This window comes from Rhipicephalus sanguineus, chromosome 4 (genome assembly GCF_013339695.2).
Source record: "Rhipicephalus sanguineus isolate Rsan-2018 chromosome 4, BIME_Rsan_1.4, whole genome shotgun sequence".
NCBI classification, from domain to species: domain Eukaryota; kingdom Metazoa; phylum Arthropoda; class Arachnida; order Ixodida; family Ixodidae; genus Rhipicephalus; species Rhipicephalus sanguineus.
Window position 1 is genome coordinate 194933561 of NC_051179.1, and position 20421 is coordinate 194953981.

The 20421-nt window shown below is 46.6% G+C and overlaps 1 protein-coding gene across 4 annotated transcripts in view; it reads right to left on the reverse strand.

Annotated features, from left to right (window-relative positions):
• The window catches only part of LOC119391006 (protein RER1), a 111645-nt gene that overhangs the window by 47118 nt on the left and 44106 nt on the right, over positions 1 to 20421 (reverse strand). For all 4 annotated transcript variants that reach the window (XM_049415017.1, XM_037658712.1, XM_037658714.1 and 1 more), the window contains exon 5: positions 1326 to 1461. In XM_049415017.1, the coding sequence (XP_049270974.1) occupies positions 1326 to 1461 (136 nt within the window). The remainder of the gene's footprint in view (positions 1 to 1325; positions 1462 to 20421) is intronic.

Sequence of the window (20421 nt, forward strand, 5' to 3'; positions counted from 1 at the left end):
TACAGCTAGGCATAGCTGGTCATTGACAGACCGGAGATCGGTGGCCTTCGTTCTTAAATCGGTACGTCGATATCTGCGGCGCACTGTACCCGTCCCGAATGCGCCGAAAGTATGCTAAGCGATGTTTGAAGTTGAAAGTTATATGTCCGTGGTAGAAAAGTCCGCTGTAAAGGAGTCCTGACCACGTTACTGGCCTGACATTTTAGTCAATTATATCCGAATGTCCGCTGTACCAGAATCCATTGTGAACGAAGCTCAATCAATAGACCAGATAGGGAGGTCGGCATAACGCCGCAGATTGGTCTGTAATATCCGGATGTCTGTTGTAAACAGATCTGCTGTAACGAGGTTATACTGTATCCAGATATAACTGTATATTTAAGAAAACAATATACTTCGTTCTTACTACAACAGACAACTAACCACCTCACAAACATATGCAAATGACATGCGTCAACAGCAGAAAGCACAAGGCTCACAACAGAGGAAGCACATTTATGATTGCACCATTTACAGTACATTAAAAACTCCATTGCTTTGAACATGGCCATGCAGTGGCCACACAAAAGCAAATTTAAAAAAAAAGACTGAAAACCAAACTAATTAAAATTTGCTTGCTATGGTGTGTGCTCCAATCCCTTAGCTTCATGCTGCTAAAAGAATTTTTATTCTACCTGCGATAGCCACTGATATATCGCAGTAAATGCCTTGCTGGGTGTGTACAATGAGTACTATATTAAGAAAATCAAGAAACCAAACAAATGTGACAAATGAAGGTTGTGGAGAGGCACAAATGTGTGTGCACATGCACACTCGCAAAACGTGAGTTGGCCCTCAAGTTAGTAGACCCTCACGGCAGTGAAATGCAAGCGTGGCATCATTGAAGACGTTGTTTTGGCGTCAGCACAGGCAAAAAGTCAGGTGTCCTACTCGTTTTTAAACTGATGTTACAGCTGAAATATTAACCTCAGAGAGAGGAAACTTAGCAGATAAGGAGAGTGATAGATGCGGATTCCAAAAATGCTAGTTTCGAAAAATCAATTTTTTGATTATTTTATTGATATCAAGACCCATGTCCCCCCCTTATTAAATATAATATTCTGTCCTTGTAGCAGCTACCCTAAAACGCTGTCTACGCAGTGGATACATGTGTGCCATTTCAAGAGTGGGAGAAGCTTGTGCTTATGAATGAGTAGCTTGCCTTATGTTGATTCATATCCTTCCGGTCACCAGAATAGTTTTCAAATAGGCATCATTTTTCTTTTTCTGTTCAACTTTTGCCACACCCAGCGGGCATTGGTAATAGCTCAAGAAGTCTTTCATACCTTGATCTGCCGCTTCATGGTGAGGCAGAAGAGTGTGATGAAGTAGAGCAGAAGGATGGGCCAGAAGACGGGCACGTTGAATGCGTCAAAAAATGTGCACGCTATCGCCACCAGTGTTGCTTTGGTGGCCGAATACCTGCACATACAAATTGGAATGTGTGTGGCAGCACTGGTCTCAATTCATTACCTTAAAGGGGTACTGACAATATTTCGCGGCCGATATATTGTGTCAGTATTGTATAGCCTGCGGGATCGATTCCGGTGAACATGTTTATATCATCTGCAAAATACCAACAGCAAGTATAGCTTGGAAGTTATTTTAAATGAATTTTGAAGTTTGCATGAGCGATCGACATCCTCGCGCTAATCGCACCCTCAAAGGGGACCCTTGGGGACCCTGTGCTTCCCTCACGTGACCACGCTGCAACAAGTTATGATGACATCATAGCCGCCATGTTTTCTTGCCGCATTTGCTCCAGCAGCCTACTTCTTGGTGGCTGCTCGCGAACCGTGCGGAAGTGCGTCACTGTTCTGTGTTGCACCCGGAGGCTTGTCATTTTTTAAACCGAAACTGGCCGGTAATGAAGAACCTGTAATTAATTATCTGTCGCGCACTACAGCAAACGATGTGCTGTGTAGCGACTGTTATGTTATGTTATGTGTGTCCCCCAGCAAGACATCGCAGCAAAAAAAAAAAAAATAATAATAAAGAAAAACGTGAGGCCAAAATTTTTGTCAGCACCCCTTTAAATAGTGCAAAATGAGACACTGCCTAGAGATCCTTTTATTTCTATTATTTAACTTTCAGTGCCACCCCATCTGAATGAAAAAAAAAAGCAATTCTTCGGGGGGCTCGTCTTTTTGTTGGACACAACTAACGAAGCTGACCGAAATTAAACCAAGGAAACAATAGGAGACACTATTTGTTGTGTTTAATATGATGATGATGACCTAAACTGAAAGGAACTAAACTGGACAAAAAAGCACCATTTTCATCTGTGGGATCCCAACCCACAACCTGCTGCATGCTACAATGTACCATGCTGCAATGTACGATGACGCAAGTGGGTAATTCCATGAGAGGTCGAACGCGCATGTCCGGTCGATATTTCTGCTTGGTTTGGTCAGCGCCTCCTCTATTTTTCTGTGCCTGGGCGAAAGAGAGGAGCGCAATGGGAACCGGCCGTCAGTGTTAGTGCGGCTTTTAGCCGCTTGGCGCCACCACCGTAGTAGACCTGTCGTCTTTCGTGGAAACGAATGCCGTGGCTGCATTCGAAGCTGCTATTAGCCCCGAGAACGAACAATGGCGGCGCGGCAGTCGCGGCGATGTGACGTCACGGCAAGGACTCGCTTGCTCTGCGGCCGAGGATCGCCTTTTTCCGCGCCCGCCGCGTACCCGCTCTTTCGCGATACGGTGGTGATTACTGCTCATTCTTGCGATGCAAATCTCCCAAGGGAGCAGGTTGAAGTTAACGCTACTAGCGAAAGTTTAATAAGCTGTAGAAAGTTAGGATAATATAGCTTATAATGGGCGAATCCCGTCCGAACGGAAGCTTCGCCGTGAAAATGGTGATGCACGAGAGCAAGACATTAGTTGTTTTCACCGCGTATTCCAAGACATTGGCGCTAAAAAATTTACGCTAATGGTTCTAACTTCATTACAACGTGGCGTAGACTCCGCGGTTAGAACACGCGTCCTGCAGATTACAAATTAAATTAGGACGTTTTTAATTCACTAAATACATTGCGTCCCGCAGATTACAAATTAAATTAGGACGTTTTCAATTCACTAAATACATTGTACAACTTACGTCTGCCTTTGCAGATTATCTAGGTGATTTGACAGAATTGCGCCTTCTGCTACAGTAGACTTCAGATTAATCTGCCTATCATAACAAATCACATAATACATCCGGGAAATTAAACAAAATAATACTGCCACGCACACAATGGTTTCGGGAAATTCTGATTTGTTAGTATACTTGGATTATGTAAACATTTCTTCTCAACACTCGTCTGGGATTATGTGGCCGTATACCCTGATTTGCATGAACTGCTGGTCCGGTCAACCGCCGGGTCACAAGCGGTAATGTTAAATTCTCGTGGGCGCACTGTTGATAACAATCGTCTGCAAAACAAACGCCTGAAAGTCGAAATGAGCGTTTTGAACTGTTTCACTCTCAGTGACGTGGCCCACGTACTAATTGAACGTCCTTCGTCTTAATGAGTCAATTAATGGTCTCGCACGTCACGTCCACATAAAGGTTCACGATGCTCAGGGGTATATCAAATGCAAAAAAAAAATTAGTTTATGAGCAGGCTATCTAAACTAGTACTTATACAAGTGTACAGCACCGTTGCTACGATGCTGCATAAAGACACAATCTGACACCAATAAGGAGTTTCTGCAATTAACCTCAACTTTTTTATGTTGTGAAATGAAGCCCTGAAATTATTGCGAGAAAAACGTGAAACTAAACAACATGATGAGTTAGCGAGTGCGCAAGAAAAACAAACACAACAACTGCGGCAGTATTCTCGGGCGAGCGCTTTCGAGATATCTTGCGAAGCTCAATACTGCATGCGCTTTCGTAATCGTACGCGGGGCTTGGCACACCGGCAAGAACGCTGTCCGCCGATCGCGGATGCGTCCGATGCATATAACACTTGTGGAGGTGAAGCCATCATATTTTTAAAGGAATCGCCCGTGAACAACACAACCTAATAATATGAATAAGGTGTCTTGCGTGTCAAGACCACGACTTGATTGTGAGACACGCTGTAGATTAATTTTTACCGCCTCGAATTCTTTAACGTGCCCCTGTATCTAAGTAGAGGAATGTTGCTTTTCACACCCGTCGAAATGCGGCTGCTGTGGTCGAGAATCAGACTCATCCCCGAAGTTAGCAGCGCGACACAACAAACCTGATCACCCCTTTCAAAGTGTGCACGATGGCGCGCTGGCACCGTTGGGGACTGTGAAGAAAAGATGCATATAACTTTCTGCCGTTTTACTAGGAACATTATCGATGCTGTTTTCGTCATTCATCTGAAGCTTGAGACAGGCAAAAAGCGAACGTAAACAGCGGAACAGCGCACGAAGCAAGCGCATGATACGCCGGCGCGTCACGGCGGGCGTCGAAGAGTCCTTGCCGTGACGTCATCCGCGCCTCCCGCCAGGCGGCGCCACCCCAACTTCTCGGGGCTAATATGGTTCAATTTCCAGCTGTGTTCGCGCTGTTTAAAGTATAATGAACACTTGTAAACGGGAATCATGAAGCGCTTGCCATTCTGGGTACCCAGCCTGTTTCAAAGGCATGTGTCGTTCGCGGCTATTTGATCGGGACGCTCGCGCGTCGTCTGCTAGGCCCATACCAGAGAGCGCATGCCAGTGATGCGCGGAAGATTGTTTTGTCACTGTTACGTTCACGTGAGTGATAGTCAGTTTTTGACTGTCAGAAAGCGGATTTTTGAAAGCAGCATTTGCCAGGAGCTAATGCTGAAAGCTTGGGCGCTTAAAGTTCCCCGATGAGTGCTAGTGCCTACTGGTGTAGCAGACTATACGCAAGCCTGGAGTTCATGCACTAAATAGCAAGAAATGTCACTAGACTGCTTCCAGGGATATACGTGATCACCTGTTCTCTTCTTAAAGCCTTTGAGAATTACATTTGTTGCCACCGAGAGAAAGCAACAGTTGCTGCCAGAAAATTAAGAACTATGCCAAGTGATTCCACCATTTCAGAGCTTAAACCAGTTAAATCGTGGTGGTACGAAAAACAAAGAAAATTCAGCTGCATATACCGCGAGCTTCCTGCAACGCTGGCCGATGTGCGTGAACAGACCCTGTTGTTCAAGTCTAAAGTTGTAGTGCCGACTCTGAACTTGAGCGAATGTGATAGGTGTGAAAAATGCGGCCTCTTGTCAGCTGCTTGAGTTCGTCTTTGTTTTTGTCGACGGATTGTTGTAGCCTCGGTATCTGGCTCCTCAGCTCTCTTTCTTTTCTCTTCCATTTGGCCTTTTCGGTAGTGAGCAAAGTAGAGGCTGAATGTCTGTCGACCTGGACGCATTTGTCGCATGGGGCAACCTTGCCAGGCTTGTGCACGCATCCATAGTGACACTGTACTTGACGACTGTCAGTTGTTTCGCCGGTAGCGCATGTGGTCTCCATGGGCTCCGATTCTTCAGCTTTGGGACCTAATCTCACCGTTGCACATGGTGGCGATCGCAAGGCAGCGTTGCTACTGGTACATGCATTCGTTGACTGTTCGGACGCAGCAGGGTCACGTTCAGTGATACTTGCTTCAGTTGTTATCTTGGGCTGCAAACGTGAAGGGTAGTCTGCAAAGAGTGACGCTACGGCATCCTTCTAAGCCACCGCTTCTCATATTCTATGAAATCTTCGGGTCGTAAATGATGGCTGCACATTCTAGTGTAGTTTGAATATGTAGTAGGAGACCAATTATTCCGCCTAATACTGCAAGCCACCTCTCCCGAACACCAGCGGCAGATGGAATTTCATGGCGGGACAGCCGAACGTTGTATTTAGGCAAAAGCCTTAGATGCCTCATCAAACGCGATAATTGACCGTCGGCGGTGTCAACACGAGTGATGCAAGAAATCATCACGTGATGATGCCACAGATAATAAAACTTCGTGACATCATCGTGAAGTCACATCACATGCGTCGTCATATCATATCTTCGCTTGATCAAAAAGGGCCGATCACGAAGGCAGTGCATAACCAGCTGAGGTTCAGAAAGCTTGCAGTGCCTCCGATCCTTGAGGCTGTAAAGAAAACCACGTCAGGTGCAGAAAAATCTCAGAGGGAGGCAGGGGATGTTCAATATATTGACTGGGGAAAAAAAAAACAAAACCAGATGGCTTTCGCATTTCAGTCGTCTTAGGTAGATGCACAAGGGACCCTGTGAGTTTTTTTTTTCCCTTTATCAATAAAGGGAAATAAAAAAAAGACAATCATGATTTCTTTCCGTTCCATTTGCAGAGTGGAACACAATAGTAACGACATACTAAGGCATGCGAATGACGTGGCTGCAATAGCATGAAATAGACAATAAAACGCGAATGCTGTCAAACTCGAATGCAAGCATCGAACCAGCAGCACGGCCTGACAGACTGCCCGTAGGATATGTCCAGTGGGGATGGAAAGAAACGCAAACATGCAGCACCTACATTCCTTGCTGCTTCGCATTTATTTTCAAATGGTTGAAGCCTGGATGACTGACGAAAAGACGGAGTCCTCCATAATACAATCAAAGACTATCTAGCGTCTTTTTATTGCCACCACAGTCAGAGCGTCATGAAAACAGTGCGCCGCTATGTTCGCGTTTCTTTCCATCCCCTTGTACCTATGAAAGCCTGTGAGAAGCACGAATGCAAATAAACTCGGATGAAAACACGAATTCGTGAGCTTCGTAATACGCGCGGCCGCTCAGCGCCAGCTTCCCGTATGGACGGATCGATGCTATGAGCGTCCCCTTTATAATGGGGCGGTGACAAGTGTGCCACCAGGCTCGACAAAAACACCCTTTACTCTTTTTTTTTCTTAGTGTTGGCCTAGAGTCCCTACCTCAATTAAATCTATCTTACTACAGGAAAAACAAAACGTAAATTCTCAGCCCAGTTCTCTGCCCTTTACGGCAGAATGTCCTCATTTTTTTTTCAAATATTTTTTTATTTTTGTCCTTTCTCTCTAATTTTCTGCCAGCAGTACTCTAACCGTGTCTTACTTATTTCAATCGCGGGTGTGTTCAGCTTTCCATTGTCGTCTCTAAAACCCAAGGCTTCAAGTAGGCTCGTGCCCAAACGTACACCTGGGTGGATATCTCCACATTCAATCAGAACATGCTCCGCCGTTTCCTTATCTTCCCCGCAGCACGTGCATTGTTCTTCTTCTTTAGTGAATCTAGCTTTATAACTACGCGTTCTGAGGCAACCCGATCTCGCTTCAAATAGTAGAGCGCTTCACCTTGAATTATCGTAAAATGCTTCCCTCCTTATTTCATTTTTACCCTTTCGGTAGTTACCCGAAGCCGATTTTTTCTCCATAGCTGCCATCCAGTAAATCCTCTCCACCTCTCTGACTTTTCGTTTAACGCTCTTTGTTGACATATTGCTTACACTACCAGCCGTATATTTACTAGTGAGCCTCCTAGTTCTTTTTCTCCACTGTGTGTCCACACTCTTCCTATACAAATAACGGAACATTTTCTCTGCCCATCTACTCTCCTTCATATTCCTTAGCCTTTCTTCGAACCTTATTTTGCTCTGAGCTTCCCTCGCCTCAAAACTTGCCCATCTCATATCGCCCATTTGTCGTCTTCCCGTGAGCACCCAATGCGAGGCGTCCCACAGTCCTTTGATTTACATCCATTCCCGATTGCAAATCTGCCCTCATGCACACCACTGAGTTCCCAAAAGTAAGCCCCGGAACCACTACACCTTTCCACAGACCTCGAAACGCCTCGTACCTATTGTATCCCCACAATGCTCTGTGCTTCATTTTTGCAGCATTCCTCTTTCCTTTTGCTGCCGAGGCTTTTTCCTGTACCTCCATGTACCCATCACTCTCATTTACCCATACTCCAAGGTACTTGTATTCGCTTACCCTCGGTATTTCTTGGCCTTGTATTGACACCGTCTGATCACAGGGATCGTTGAATACCATCAATCCACATTTTGTTACTCTAAACCCTAATCCAAGAGCTTCACTTTCCCTTCCGCAAATATCCGCCAGCTGCTGTATATCCTCTCGACTGTCCTCAAATAAGACGATATCGTCCGCATAAAATAAACCTGGAAGCTTCTGCTCCATCATCACGCCGCCCTGTTCGTGTGAGATTAAAAATGAATGTTGCTATTTTCTAGCACTTTTTCCATCCTCACCATGTACAGCATGAATAACAGCGGGGACAAAGGACATCCCTGTCTCAGCCCCTTGCAAATATCAGCGTTTTCTTTGCTACTCATACCTTCCCATTCTATGCAAACTGTATTTTCTCTGTATATCTCCCTCAAAAGCTGTATACAGTTGTCGCCTATGGCCATTCCTTTCAATATATCCCATATACAGTATAACCTCATTAAAACAAACCTTCATAGGGAAGAGGATTTTGGTCTGTTGTAAAGGGAGTACGTAAAATCCAAGTACTGTTACAACAGACATTTATGTAAACACTGAATGGGTCTGTTATAACCTGAGAGAATTAGGAGTCACAAACATGGTCCTATTTTGAAGTCGAGGCTTTGACAGAACCTCGTCTGGTCGGGAAGTAACATGATAGAATAAAAGCAGGACACCGACCATGAAATAAAATGCGGAAAAAGACGTTTCGGCTCCCCTGATGGGAGCCTTGTTCACAATGAAAGCGAGGACGAGTGAAGCGGTGCTTATGAGGGCTTTAAAATATGACGTAAGCAGCGGCTGTAGATAAGAGGGAGCGTTCCGTCATTTCGGTTCAAAGTATGATCCGTCGTCTGAATCACGATGGATTCTAAATGGTGTCTTGCAGACATTTTTTTCTCCTTTTCCAAGATCGTGGTGTTATCGAAATCAATGTGGTGGCTCAAGTTTTCAGCGTGCTCGGCCAAGGCATTCGAAGAAACTTTTTTCTTGTTGACGTCATTGACATGCCGTTTGATCCGCTGTTCAAAATTTCCTGTCTCGCCGATATATACACTGTCACAGTCTTTACATGGGATCCGATAAACTACGCCAGGAAACTTTTCTTTTTGAAGCTTGTCTTTCACATTCACCAGCCGATGACGCAATTTCTGCGTAGGAACATGGGCTACTTGGACGTCGTAATGGCGTAGAACGCGGGCGAGACCCTCGCTAACACCAGGCACGTACGGTATAGCGGCGCGTTTTTGTGGCAACACACGGTCAGGTCTTGGCGGCTGAGACAGCTGGCGTTCCACCGAGTTCAGCATAGATTTAGGGTAGCCACATGCCGAGAGATCTCGGTGCACTTGCTGTAGGTCAGCAGCCCTGCTACTCGGCGTTGTGCAGATGCGGTTGGTTCTGGCGACAAGTGAGGCCGCCACCGATATCTTCTGGTTTGTCGGGTGCACCGAGTCATAATGCAGGTACCTGCCGGTGTGCGTGCTCTTTCTGTACACAGAAAACATCAGACTGCGCTGGTCACGTTTCACAAGGACGTCCAGGAAGGGTAGTTCGCCGTCTCTTTCTACCTCGGCCGTGAACTGAATAGAGGCTTCAATGCTATTTAAGTGGGACAGGAATGAGGGAATTTTTTCTTGCTGAATTATGCAAAACACGTCGTCTACGTAACGAAGGAACACCTCGGGCGGCCTCGCTACATGGTCGCAGCGAAACCCAGCGGATGCGTCGATGGCGTCTACATTACTACCGCCCCCAAAGCCCCTGGAGGCGTCACAGGACCCTTGGGTTGCCTGGAAAACTTGGAAAAGTGAGTTTCTGCTCCTTTCCACTGCTACAAAATTGAACGATCAGCCAAAGGTTGTTCAAGCAGCCACGTTGCTAGTCACCATAGGCAAAGAAGCTCGAAAGGCATACAGGACCTTGAAGTTCGAGGAGGCGGAAGACAGAAATGATGTTGAAGTTCTAATTAAGAAATTTGAGGAGCACTACAGGCCCGCAACACACTTAACATTTCAAGAATTTCTTTTTGGTTCAAGAAACCAAAAGGCAGGCGAAACGTTTAACTAGTGGCTAACAAAACTGCATGTGTTAGCGAAGAACTGTGAATTTGGGAATCTTGAAGACCGCATGTTGCGCCGCCGAATCATTTTGGGCACAACGAATAAGAGCCTGCAGCAAAGACTGATGGCCGAAAACCCGACGTACGAAAAGACTCGACATATGCTGTGCGCATGAACAAGGCAAAGAGCATTTTCGAGAGATAATTGCAGCTACAGGATCCAGTGAAGGCACCTTTGTAAACGCAGTCGCAAGAGGAAAAAATGTTTGCTACAAATGCGGGGGTCAAATGCATCGCATTGACATGTGTCCAGCAAGAGGAAAAACCTGCCGAAAGTTCGGACGGCTGAACCATTTCGCTAGAGTATGCAGGTCACCACGAAACGTCAGCCAACAAATGCGAGAGCTACGACACTGATTTTTTTTTTTTTTTTTTACAAACGTTGACTGTCGGTGCAATCGCCACCGATGACTGGAGCGCAAATGTGTACATTGAGGGCCATTCCATCACATGCAAGCTAGATACTGGCGCCAACTGTTGTGTCATTTCAAGAAGCGATGTTGCAAAACTGCCAGATAAACCTCAGCAAGCTTGCAACATTAAGCTCACAGCATTTTTTGGGCACACAACAGCCGCGCATGCGCAAGTTCACTTGACACTTTCGGCCAATGCCAGAACCAAAGAACAAATGTTTTTTATTGTCGAACAAGACGTCCCTGCCACTATGAGCGGTGCAGCAGCTGAAAGTCTTGGCTTCATCTACCGTATGCGAGACATACAGCAAGCATTGCACCCTCCAGTGCAACCTTTTGCAGACGTCTTCAAAGGACTCGGGCAGCTAAAAGACTTCGAGTACGACATGAAGCTCAAGCCAGGCGCTGTGGGCATCGTCGTTCCAGCGAGGAGAGTCCCCGTGGCTCTTCAGGACAAGGTCAAGGCCGAGCTGCAGCGCATGGAAGCCCAAGGCGTCATAACAAAGGTAACGGAGCCAACCGAGTGGTCTAGCCATATGGTTACAATCGTTAAGAAGGACAAGGTCAGAATTCGCCTGGATCCTACGGCGCTAAACAAAGTACTGCTGCGGGAACATGACCCAATGCCAACCCTAGAAGACGCAGCCTCACAGATATCTGGTGCCAGGTACTTCTCAATGCTCGACGCAGTGTCAGGATTCTGGCAAATTAAGCTAACAGAATCAAGCTCAAAAGTCTGCACAATGAGCATGCCGTATGGGCGCTATCGGTTTCTTTGAATGCCCTTCGGCATCGCGTCAGCTCCAGAAATCATTCAAGCAGCTATGCATCACATTCTGGAAGGCTTGCCGTGCGTAGTCGTGGTAATGGATGACATACTGCTTTGGGGCCGCACAAAAGAGGAGCACGACCACAACCTGTTACTTTTGTTGTTACGCTGTGGCGAAAACAAGCTCAAGCTTAATCTAAAGAAATGCACTTTTTTGCAGCCTGAAGTCCGCTACCTCGGGCACATTCTTAGCACTGAAGGCCTCCGCCTGGACCCAGGTCGAGTGAAGGACATACTGGAAATGGAAGAGCCAAAGAATTGTAAGAAACTCCAATGGGAAGGCACAGCGCAACTGAGACAATGGACAAGAACACGCAACACAAACAGCGCTCGTTTGTGTTGCGTGTTCTTGTCCATTGTCTCAGTTGCGCTGTGCCTTCCCATTGCTATGAACCAACTCGCCCAGACCAAAGTCTTACTGAAGGAACTCCAAGTCTTTTTAGGCATGGTGAATTATGTACAACGTTTCATTCCTAACATGTCCGACGTGACTGCCCCCCTAAGAACATTGTTGCACAAAGACATTGCGTGGGTTTGGACTGACGCTCAGGATCGTGGTTATGAAACATTGCGTGAAAGCTTAGCAAATGCACCAGTTCTTGCTTTCTTCGACGCAAATAAGCCAGTCATCCTGTCAGTTGATGCCAGCCAAATGGGCGTTGGCGCTGTGCTTATTCAAGACGGCCGTCCCGTCGCATTCTCGTCCCGTTCACTAACAGAGGCACAGCAGCACTACGCTCAAATTGAAAAGGAAACCTTAGCAATTGTGCATGGTTGCGTCAAGTTCCATGACTATATCTTCGGCAAAGAAACTGTGCTTGTTGAGACCAATCACCGCCCGTTGGTGCCGATATTCAGCAAACCACTTCATCAATGTCCACTTCACCTGCAGCGCATGCATTTGACTTTGCAGCGATATCCCATTAACTTGATCTACAAGCCAGGGAAAGAGCTTTTTCTAGCTGACGCATTATCTAGGTTTCTCAGCAAACAGCTCATGCAAGAAGAAATGGAGCAATTTCATGTGAATGTGCTTGAATACATTTCAGCTTCGCAGCAGTGCCTGAGGGACCTTCGTGCGGCAACGAATGACGATCCTGCCCTGGTCAAGCTTCGAGGTTACGCCGAAACAAGCTGGCCTGAAAAGAGCGAGGTGCCCGAAAGTGTTCGTCAGTACTAGTCCTACAAAGAGGAACTGCACACACAGGATGGTCTTGTTTTTCGCAGCAACAAGGTAGTTATACCAACTTCACAGAAACACGGAATTATGTTGCTGCTTCATGCTGTGCACCCGGGAGTTGAAAAGATGAAGGCGCGGGCAAGAGACATCATGTACTGGCCAAATATGTTGCGCGAGATAGAGAAATTTTGCAAAAACTGCAAGGTCTGTCAGAAGTATCAACCGCGGAACGCCAAAATGCCTCTTCTTAGCCACGACATCCCAAAGCTTCCCTGGGAATTTGTTGGCATGGACCTGTTTTTCCATGAGGGCCGTGAATTTGTCACAATAGTGGACTACTATTCTTTCTTTTTTGAAATCCGTGAACTCTGGCAGAGCACTGCTAGCGCTCTGACATTATGGTGCACAGAATTGTTCGCCACACATGGCTTACCGTTGCAGCTCTGCAGTGATAACGGCCCGCAATTCAATAGCCAGCTTTTCAAAGAGTTCTTGCAAAAACTAGGTGTTACCCATATTACAACAAGCCCTTATCATCCCAGCTACAATGGTATGACGGAAAGAGCCGTACAAGAGGCAAAAAAGCTTCTAAAGAAATGTTCACGCAGCAGGGTTCATTTTTATATGACGTTGCTAGAATGACGCAACAACCCCAGAGATGATATTCTTAGGTCCCCTGTGCAGAGACTCGTGGGACGGCAGACCAGGACCCTATTGCCTGTACCAACCAGCCACCTGGAACCAGAGGCAGTTCCAAGCAAAGCCGTTCACAGCAGGCTCCAGGAGATCCGTCAAAGCCAGAAGGTGTATAGGCTTCCCAAGCAACGCTTAGCGGCGCTGCTGCTCTTGACAGGCAGTGCCATCTCTGGCAGAAAAAGAGAAACTGGGGTGTAAGCAGCGAGCGTTTTCCCTTCTCTCCACCGCGTTGCCGCTCGCTTCTGTGCACGTGCAGAGCTCAAAAAGATCTCACAGCTGGACAAGCACTTCCGAAAAGCGAACTTGATAAAAGGAGAAAGGCTCGTCAATCACGTTAACGGTGAAGAGCAGACGATCGACGACAACGACGCCCGACTCAAAGCGAAATGCATTTCCCAAGTCGCGATTACACCGTGTAGGACGTATACCTCGAGGTAAGTCTCATTCTGTCATGTTAAAGATGAATAATGGTCCACATGCACTCCGAAATGAAGCCGTGCACGCTATGGATGTTCTGCGGCGTGGACTACGAATCATATGATTGTTGTTTTGATATGGCATGCTTAACAGCAGCAGCCGTGTACTTTCGTGAACAAACGTTTGCGGCGTGCGAAAAAAAGGAATTACACGGCCATGGCCCTGTTTCCTGAGAAGGTTAGAGTGAAGTCCTTCCGTGCCACTGGAGAATCACCCGCCGATTAAGACGCGAGACAGCTAGCTGAGCTTTAACCACTGTGAAGCAAGATGAACTGCTCGCCTCGTTTTTCGGCTCTCGTGTCATGCTTGTGTCTTTTTATGATATCGACTTGACAGGCGTATAAAACCTGCTGCGTGAACGCGGCTAGAAAATCGCACAAAGTCAGAAGGTGGTTACTTCAAGGTTGCAATTGCAAAGCATGTATTAAGTGCCAGATATATTTAGCGGCTTAAATATATATATATCACCCTAATAAAGTGACAAAAACAAAGCAAACCTGCAGAACGATGTCAAAGCTTGCTGCAAATGCACAGACGTCCGTTCCGGCGTGATAAAGCAGCCTTCCCGACGCGTGAAATGCAGGCGCCGAACTTCTGATGATGTGCCGAGTTCAGTTTAATTCAACCAACCGCGCAACGCTAACGATATAACGCGAGTGTGAACGTTAAACAACGACGGGTAGGTCTCACGAACACGGGGAATCAAAACACGAAGTTGTTTCACCTACAACCATAACTGGACTTTCACAATGCGAGAAGACAGCGTGTAATCATTACTGTAGTCACTGCGTGCATGCGCCGCGTTACTTACCGATTCAGGTAGTCGAAATGAACGAAAGCGATGAACTCAGACAACCAAAATAGAAGGCGAGACAGCGCTGTCAGCTATCCACGCTTGCCGCCTTAATTTCTTGTGCGACACGACCGGGAAACAATACAGTTTCACATGTAAATCGCGTGCCTTGGTGTTGTCTGCACTGTTGTGGCAGCCCACGACACAGGAATACTTCCGACCTCACGTACCACTTCCGTGGGGTCGCTTCTGCCATCGCGGAAATGCGCAGCTTCGCACAGCAAGCCTCTCGGTTCAACGTGCTGAGCTGACGCCCCCCCCGTTACCCGCACCGACAGAAGAATGCGTGCGCTACCGCTACCGTGAAAGGGGCTGAGTCGGCCGCGCATAAGCTCCAGAGCTTTCCGACAGAGCCGCAGCGCGGCGCTGTCGTCGCGCCGCAAACTTGAGCTTGGGTTCCATATTACAACTGTGGAACGAACAATCTACCAGCCCCTTTCTCCAGGCCAGCCAGTGTCCACATACGACACCCTCCAGCGAATGTGGTCGCCTGCGGTTCTTCTGAGGCCAGCAAACCCGCCCTGGTCAGCAGTCGTAAGAACAGAAGATGGTCGAGAATTCAGGCGCACAAGAGAACACCTGAGGGAGAGGACGACGCACAGTGACGATGGCCTCAGAGAAGACCACTTTCCTCAAGAGCTACGCCGAAGCACCAGAACTCGCCGCCAGCCCTGTCGATACCCGCAGCTTTAAAGGCATAATTTATTTGTTTCCCACTTAAAGGAAGATGTAGCACGGCTGGGTATGCAGCCGTCACCTAACACCTGTAATCACGTGACATGTTACGTCACGCTTCTTCTCTTTATATAGCACTAACTAAACGGCAATAAAGTTGTTCTTCACCAGACTGCCGGCCTCGCTACAGTTTGAAGTTCAATTCAAGGCCTCCGATTGGCTGCTTCCGCTGTGATGCTCGCTTCGGGATCGTCGTCTGCTGCTTGTGCGTGACGAGGTCGTGGCTGTCGAAAATTGCACTACTTGGTGACGCGTTCGCACTCGTTCTGTGTTCACGGGTCGACGATAATTTAGAACACTTTAGTTTGGAAGCTGCAAGCGGAAGCTCAATTATCAGATTACAATAGCGCGCCGCACTCGTCGCGAACGTCGCATACCTGTGACTGTAATAGCGTTGACTCGTTGGACCCGCTGTTAGAGGTTCTTATCAGCACTTCGGAGCTCACGACGAGGACCACCGCGGGACAACTCTTTGTACTCGCAATCGAGCATGACGCGTACTTTGAAATATCGGGCACCGCGGCCATGCACATCGCAACCGAGCTTTCTACTCGGTGTCGTGGCTAGGCTCAACTCTGCTCACGGTGCCGATGTACAAGACAAATCCGAACATTGCGGGCAAGAACATCGAGCTAGCGGACATGCGAGCGAAGAAGCCGCAATGTCCTTCGTCGCAAGCAATGAATCGCACCACCCGCTGGCTCCTCAGGACTGCGGATGGGCATTTTGCGCATCGGCAGCGAACCCCCCGGCCAAGCTCGCCACGCAGCGACCGCTCGGAGAAGCGGTGGCAGCGGCTAGCAATTTCGCGCATTAGTGTCCCAAAACGCAACACGAAGCACGCTGCACGCCGATTTTTTGTCACTACAGCTAGGCATAGCTGATCACTGACAGACCGGAGATCGGCAGCCTTCGTTCTTAAATCGGTATGTCAATATTCGCGGCGCACTGTTCTTGTCCCGAAAGTATGCTAAGCGATGTTTGAAGTCGGAAGTTACTGAATTTGGTATGTCCGTGGTAGAAAAGTCCGCTCTAAAGGAGTCCTGACTATGGAATGGAAGAGGAAATGGGGTTGCTTTACAGACAGCACCATGTTTGACGTCTGACCCCCGTCAGTGGGCATGGGCTGAAGATTGCTGTTGCGAGTACTTCATGCCGCTTGAGTTATGTCGGCGACAAGCTGGTGGAGATACAAAATTTCAAAAAAATATTTCTCAAGTTAAAAAAATAATACTCTTTTGTAACTTTGCCTATGTTCAGCTAATACATAGAGCTTTCAAATGAAATATCATGCATATTTTTAGTCCGACCACCAAGGCAAGTTTTTTGACGCTGAATACAGAGCTTTTCTCAAAAAAAGTGAAATTCGCAATTTTTTTTCAGACGATCTGCTGCATCTTCAGCGACTAAATTATTTTTCTCTTGTAGAATGTCGAACAGGCCACCAGTGTATAATTTATTTCTACCCTTTGAGTTTGCCTTGTTCCTGAAAGAAATATCAAACTTTGCAACTTTATTCAATTTTGCTCGTGCGAAAAATGCTCGAGGCATCGGTATACATAAATAAGTCATTATTTTTACAGTTACATCACTTCATTAGCTTGCCGGAAATACCATTTTATCGAGTTTTGCCCATAAACGTCATATGAAAAAAAAATGTTATTTGATGCCTTTTAGCTCAGTCGGCGCCAAACTGCAGGCTCTCACAAATAGGCGGGAAAATTTTTGGCAACAGAAATAAACGAGCAGAACGAGTTTCGAACTTCAAGAAAAACGTGGAAATTTTTTCAGCCATATTTGTGATGGTCAGAAAAACGCTGGATGACTTGGCATGGAATGACCCATATATATAGGCAAGTTTTGCCAATTATAAGTGCATTTCTGAACAAGATAAAGTGCGCGAAAGTTTCTTACACTCCGTTACACATCGTTCTGATTGTGTAGATTAAAAAAAACATTGCCATCTTGGATTAGTTGATTCCTGGCATCTGAACATTGCTATGTTGCACAAATGTAACAACATGTAACAACATGTACATGGCGTTTGTTTTTCTCAATTGAAATAGGCCCTAAATGCTTCTATGGCCGAGTAATTCCTTCGATAGTGAAGACAGCAACCTTTCCGGGAGAGACGACGACCCCGAGTGCAAATAAATTTTCATTCAATAAGTGTGCAGCAAGTTTTCTGCTCGTGTTCCCAATTTTTTTCATAAGAGATCGGTTTATTCGCATGCTACTGTGTCGTTTCGTCACAGGTCTACCCTTACGTCTGTGCTTGTACGTATAAACTTTGGGCTATCGTGCTAAAACACTGTGTTTTACTACATGTTCCCATTGGCCTCAGTTCCAAGCGTCCACACCACTCGTTCCCTGGCGCTCCTCTTCCTTCCTTGGCCAAGCCCAGAACGCATAATAAAAGTTGTTCTGCATATTCTCGAGTTACACAGGCTACATCTTCAGCCTACGGTTGCGTTTGGCTCCGTTTTGCGACAAATTTTACTTGCTTTGTTTACAACATGGTTCCTCCTTCATATGCTCAACTTTATGTGGAAAAGTGCTTCCAGACTACTCAGGAATTTGCATGACGTACCACAGGAAGCGCATAAACCACCTTTGTTGAACAAGCAAGGGCAACTGCTTCATTTTGTACCCAACAGGAGTGCACCCACTCATTGTCATGTGCAAATAAATATCTGAGTTGGAATAGCATTGAGTATCTTTCCCCTTCAACTTGTTCCTTATTTGCTTGCTGTTGCAAATATGCAACAAGATGTGAAAATCCACAAAAATTATTTTCTATGGTAGTAAAGCTGCTGTTATGCTTCCGTGCTACTCCAGGAATATTACAGTAAAATCTCGTTACTACGAACATCAGATTAACGAATTTTTTTGAAATTCCCGCCAAAATGTCTATATTGCAGTGTAAAAAAACTTTCAGTACTACGAATTTGAGAATACCGAATATTTCAGATTAACGTACGTAATTTAACCCCGAAATCAACAAGATGCTTCGTTATTACGAAGTTCCGCGAATGTTTCGGTACGGAAATCACTGAAGCTTACACCAGTCATCATCTGCAGCAGATATGATCAGCGTCGACATCAACGCGAGCGTCACCAACTGGTCAAACTGGTCAAACCAAATCAAACAACGTCGTAGGCAACGTTACTAGACTAGGTTCAGTTTATAAACTCTCCGCCGGCGCCGTGCTTCGCTTGTGTCTCTGTTTTCCGTTTGGCTGAGACAGGTGGCAGGAGCGTTCCATCGAGATCCACCTTCGTGGCTCGCAAGGCTGTGCTCAGGTTCCCAATGTGCATGTTTATATACATTTAACCGTGTGGAAAACCTCAAATGCATCGCTGCAACATATCTTAGCTTATCTTAATATATCCAGTCATTGTGTGTGTCACTTCTATCCCTTGTTCGGCGTCTTCTTGACTGGTTTTTGCCTCAGCGTCATGTACCAACTGACCCATACTTCGACTTTATAACATATCTTAGCCACTAACGTTTTTTGTGCATGCTTCAAAACATGTGAGAGCGGCATGCTTTAGTCTCGAGCCTAAAGCTCCCAGAATATCAGGCGTTTCATATTGCGTGCGTGGTTTTGCTACCATTTAGTAACCTTGTTCACTACTTTCCCGCATGCCCTGCTTTTTTGCAATTAGCCTAAGGTTACAACGCGCGTCATTTGAACACAACATTTTGCATTTCTATTTCTATACAAACGATTCGCACAGAAACCTATGCGCGTCGCAACTAACGGCCGTGGCTTCCGTGTTCGTGAGCACCCCCCCTTTCAGCGTAACTGCTGCTTCATGCTAACTCGGCGGGCAAATCGTGGCCACTGTACTCACTAGCTATTCAGCATAGATTAGAAAGTAACAAAGCAAAGGGGCTTTCATTCTTCAGTTTATTCAGGTGTAATCACTTCTGTCTACTCCTACTGCCATGAAATAAAGGATAAATGCGCTGGTTGTCCTCCCACTTTTAAGTAAACTCAAGTTCACACTCCACAAGTCTCAAGTACTGGCCAGTACATATGTCCACCGCAGTAGTATAGCGGTTACGGTGCTCGGCTGTTAACCTGAAGGTCGCGGGTTCGATCCCGGCCACGGTGGTCGCATTTTGATGGAGGCGAAATGCTAGAGGCCCGTGTACTGGCGATGTCAATGCACATTAAAGAACACCAGATGGTCGAAATTTCCGGAGCCTTCCACTGCAGCGCGCCTCATAATCATCTCGTGGTGTCAGCACGTAAAACCCCAGCTATCATTGCTTCGGCTGGTACTTACAAGAGCTTTGCACGCTTTCTGGCAACTTTAACTTGCACACTCATGTCTTTGTGTTGCCATAGAAACTTTGTATAGAAATGCATGCGAGTTACTCAATAAAACTTTAAAATAAGTGCAGAGAGCTAGGAGCGGAAAAGAAGTGGCGGACCGACCGGCTTGTGTTGTTCCGGTACCCACTCGTACAACCGGGCACACAACATGTTGGCATTACTTGGTCGGCTTAGATGCACACACAACACTTCATCAAATTAGCAGTCATGTAAAGACATCAGCTACGGAGCACTGGCAAAGTTCCGAACACACGGCAACAGAAGAAATAATGCGGGCGGTTAACTGCCACAAGTAGTTCCAACGGAGACTACACGGAGTACTACCAGAGAGCATCTATACGACTTTACTCGAGCTAACTGCAGCTAACTGCAATCGCGGGCCACCCTAACGCGGGATCCCGATGCGAGTGCAGCGCCAGTCGAAGCGAAATCGGTGGTGGTTTCGCGCGAAGCGGCGCAGTTTGTAAATTGAACCTGGTCTAGTAACAGTGGTCGTAGGCTTAGTCCTGCTGTTAACGCTGTTATCACCACGTTTCCAGTTGCTGTCGTTTGGAGCTGCGAAGTTGAGATCGTGTTGTGCGGTCGCTTTTCTGGCAATGAGTTCTCCTGGCCCCAGCGTTAAAAAGAAGCGACGCCAGTTTACGCTCAAGGAAAAAGTGGACATTCTGACAGAGCTGAATGCTGGAAAAAAGCAAGTGGACATATGCAGGGAGCGTGATATCACGCCGTCAACAGTGGCAACGATACTGAAGGAATCGAGAGAAGATCGTGAAATTACATCGAGAATCACAGCTGGCTCCCTCAA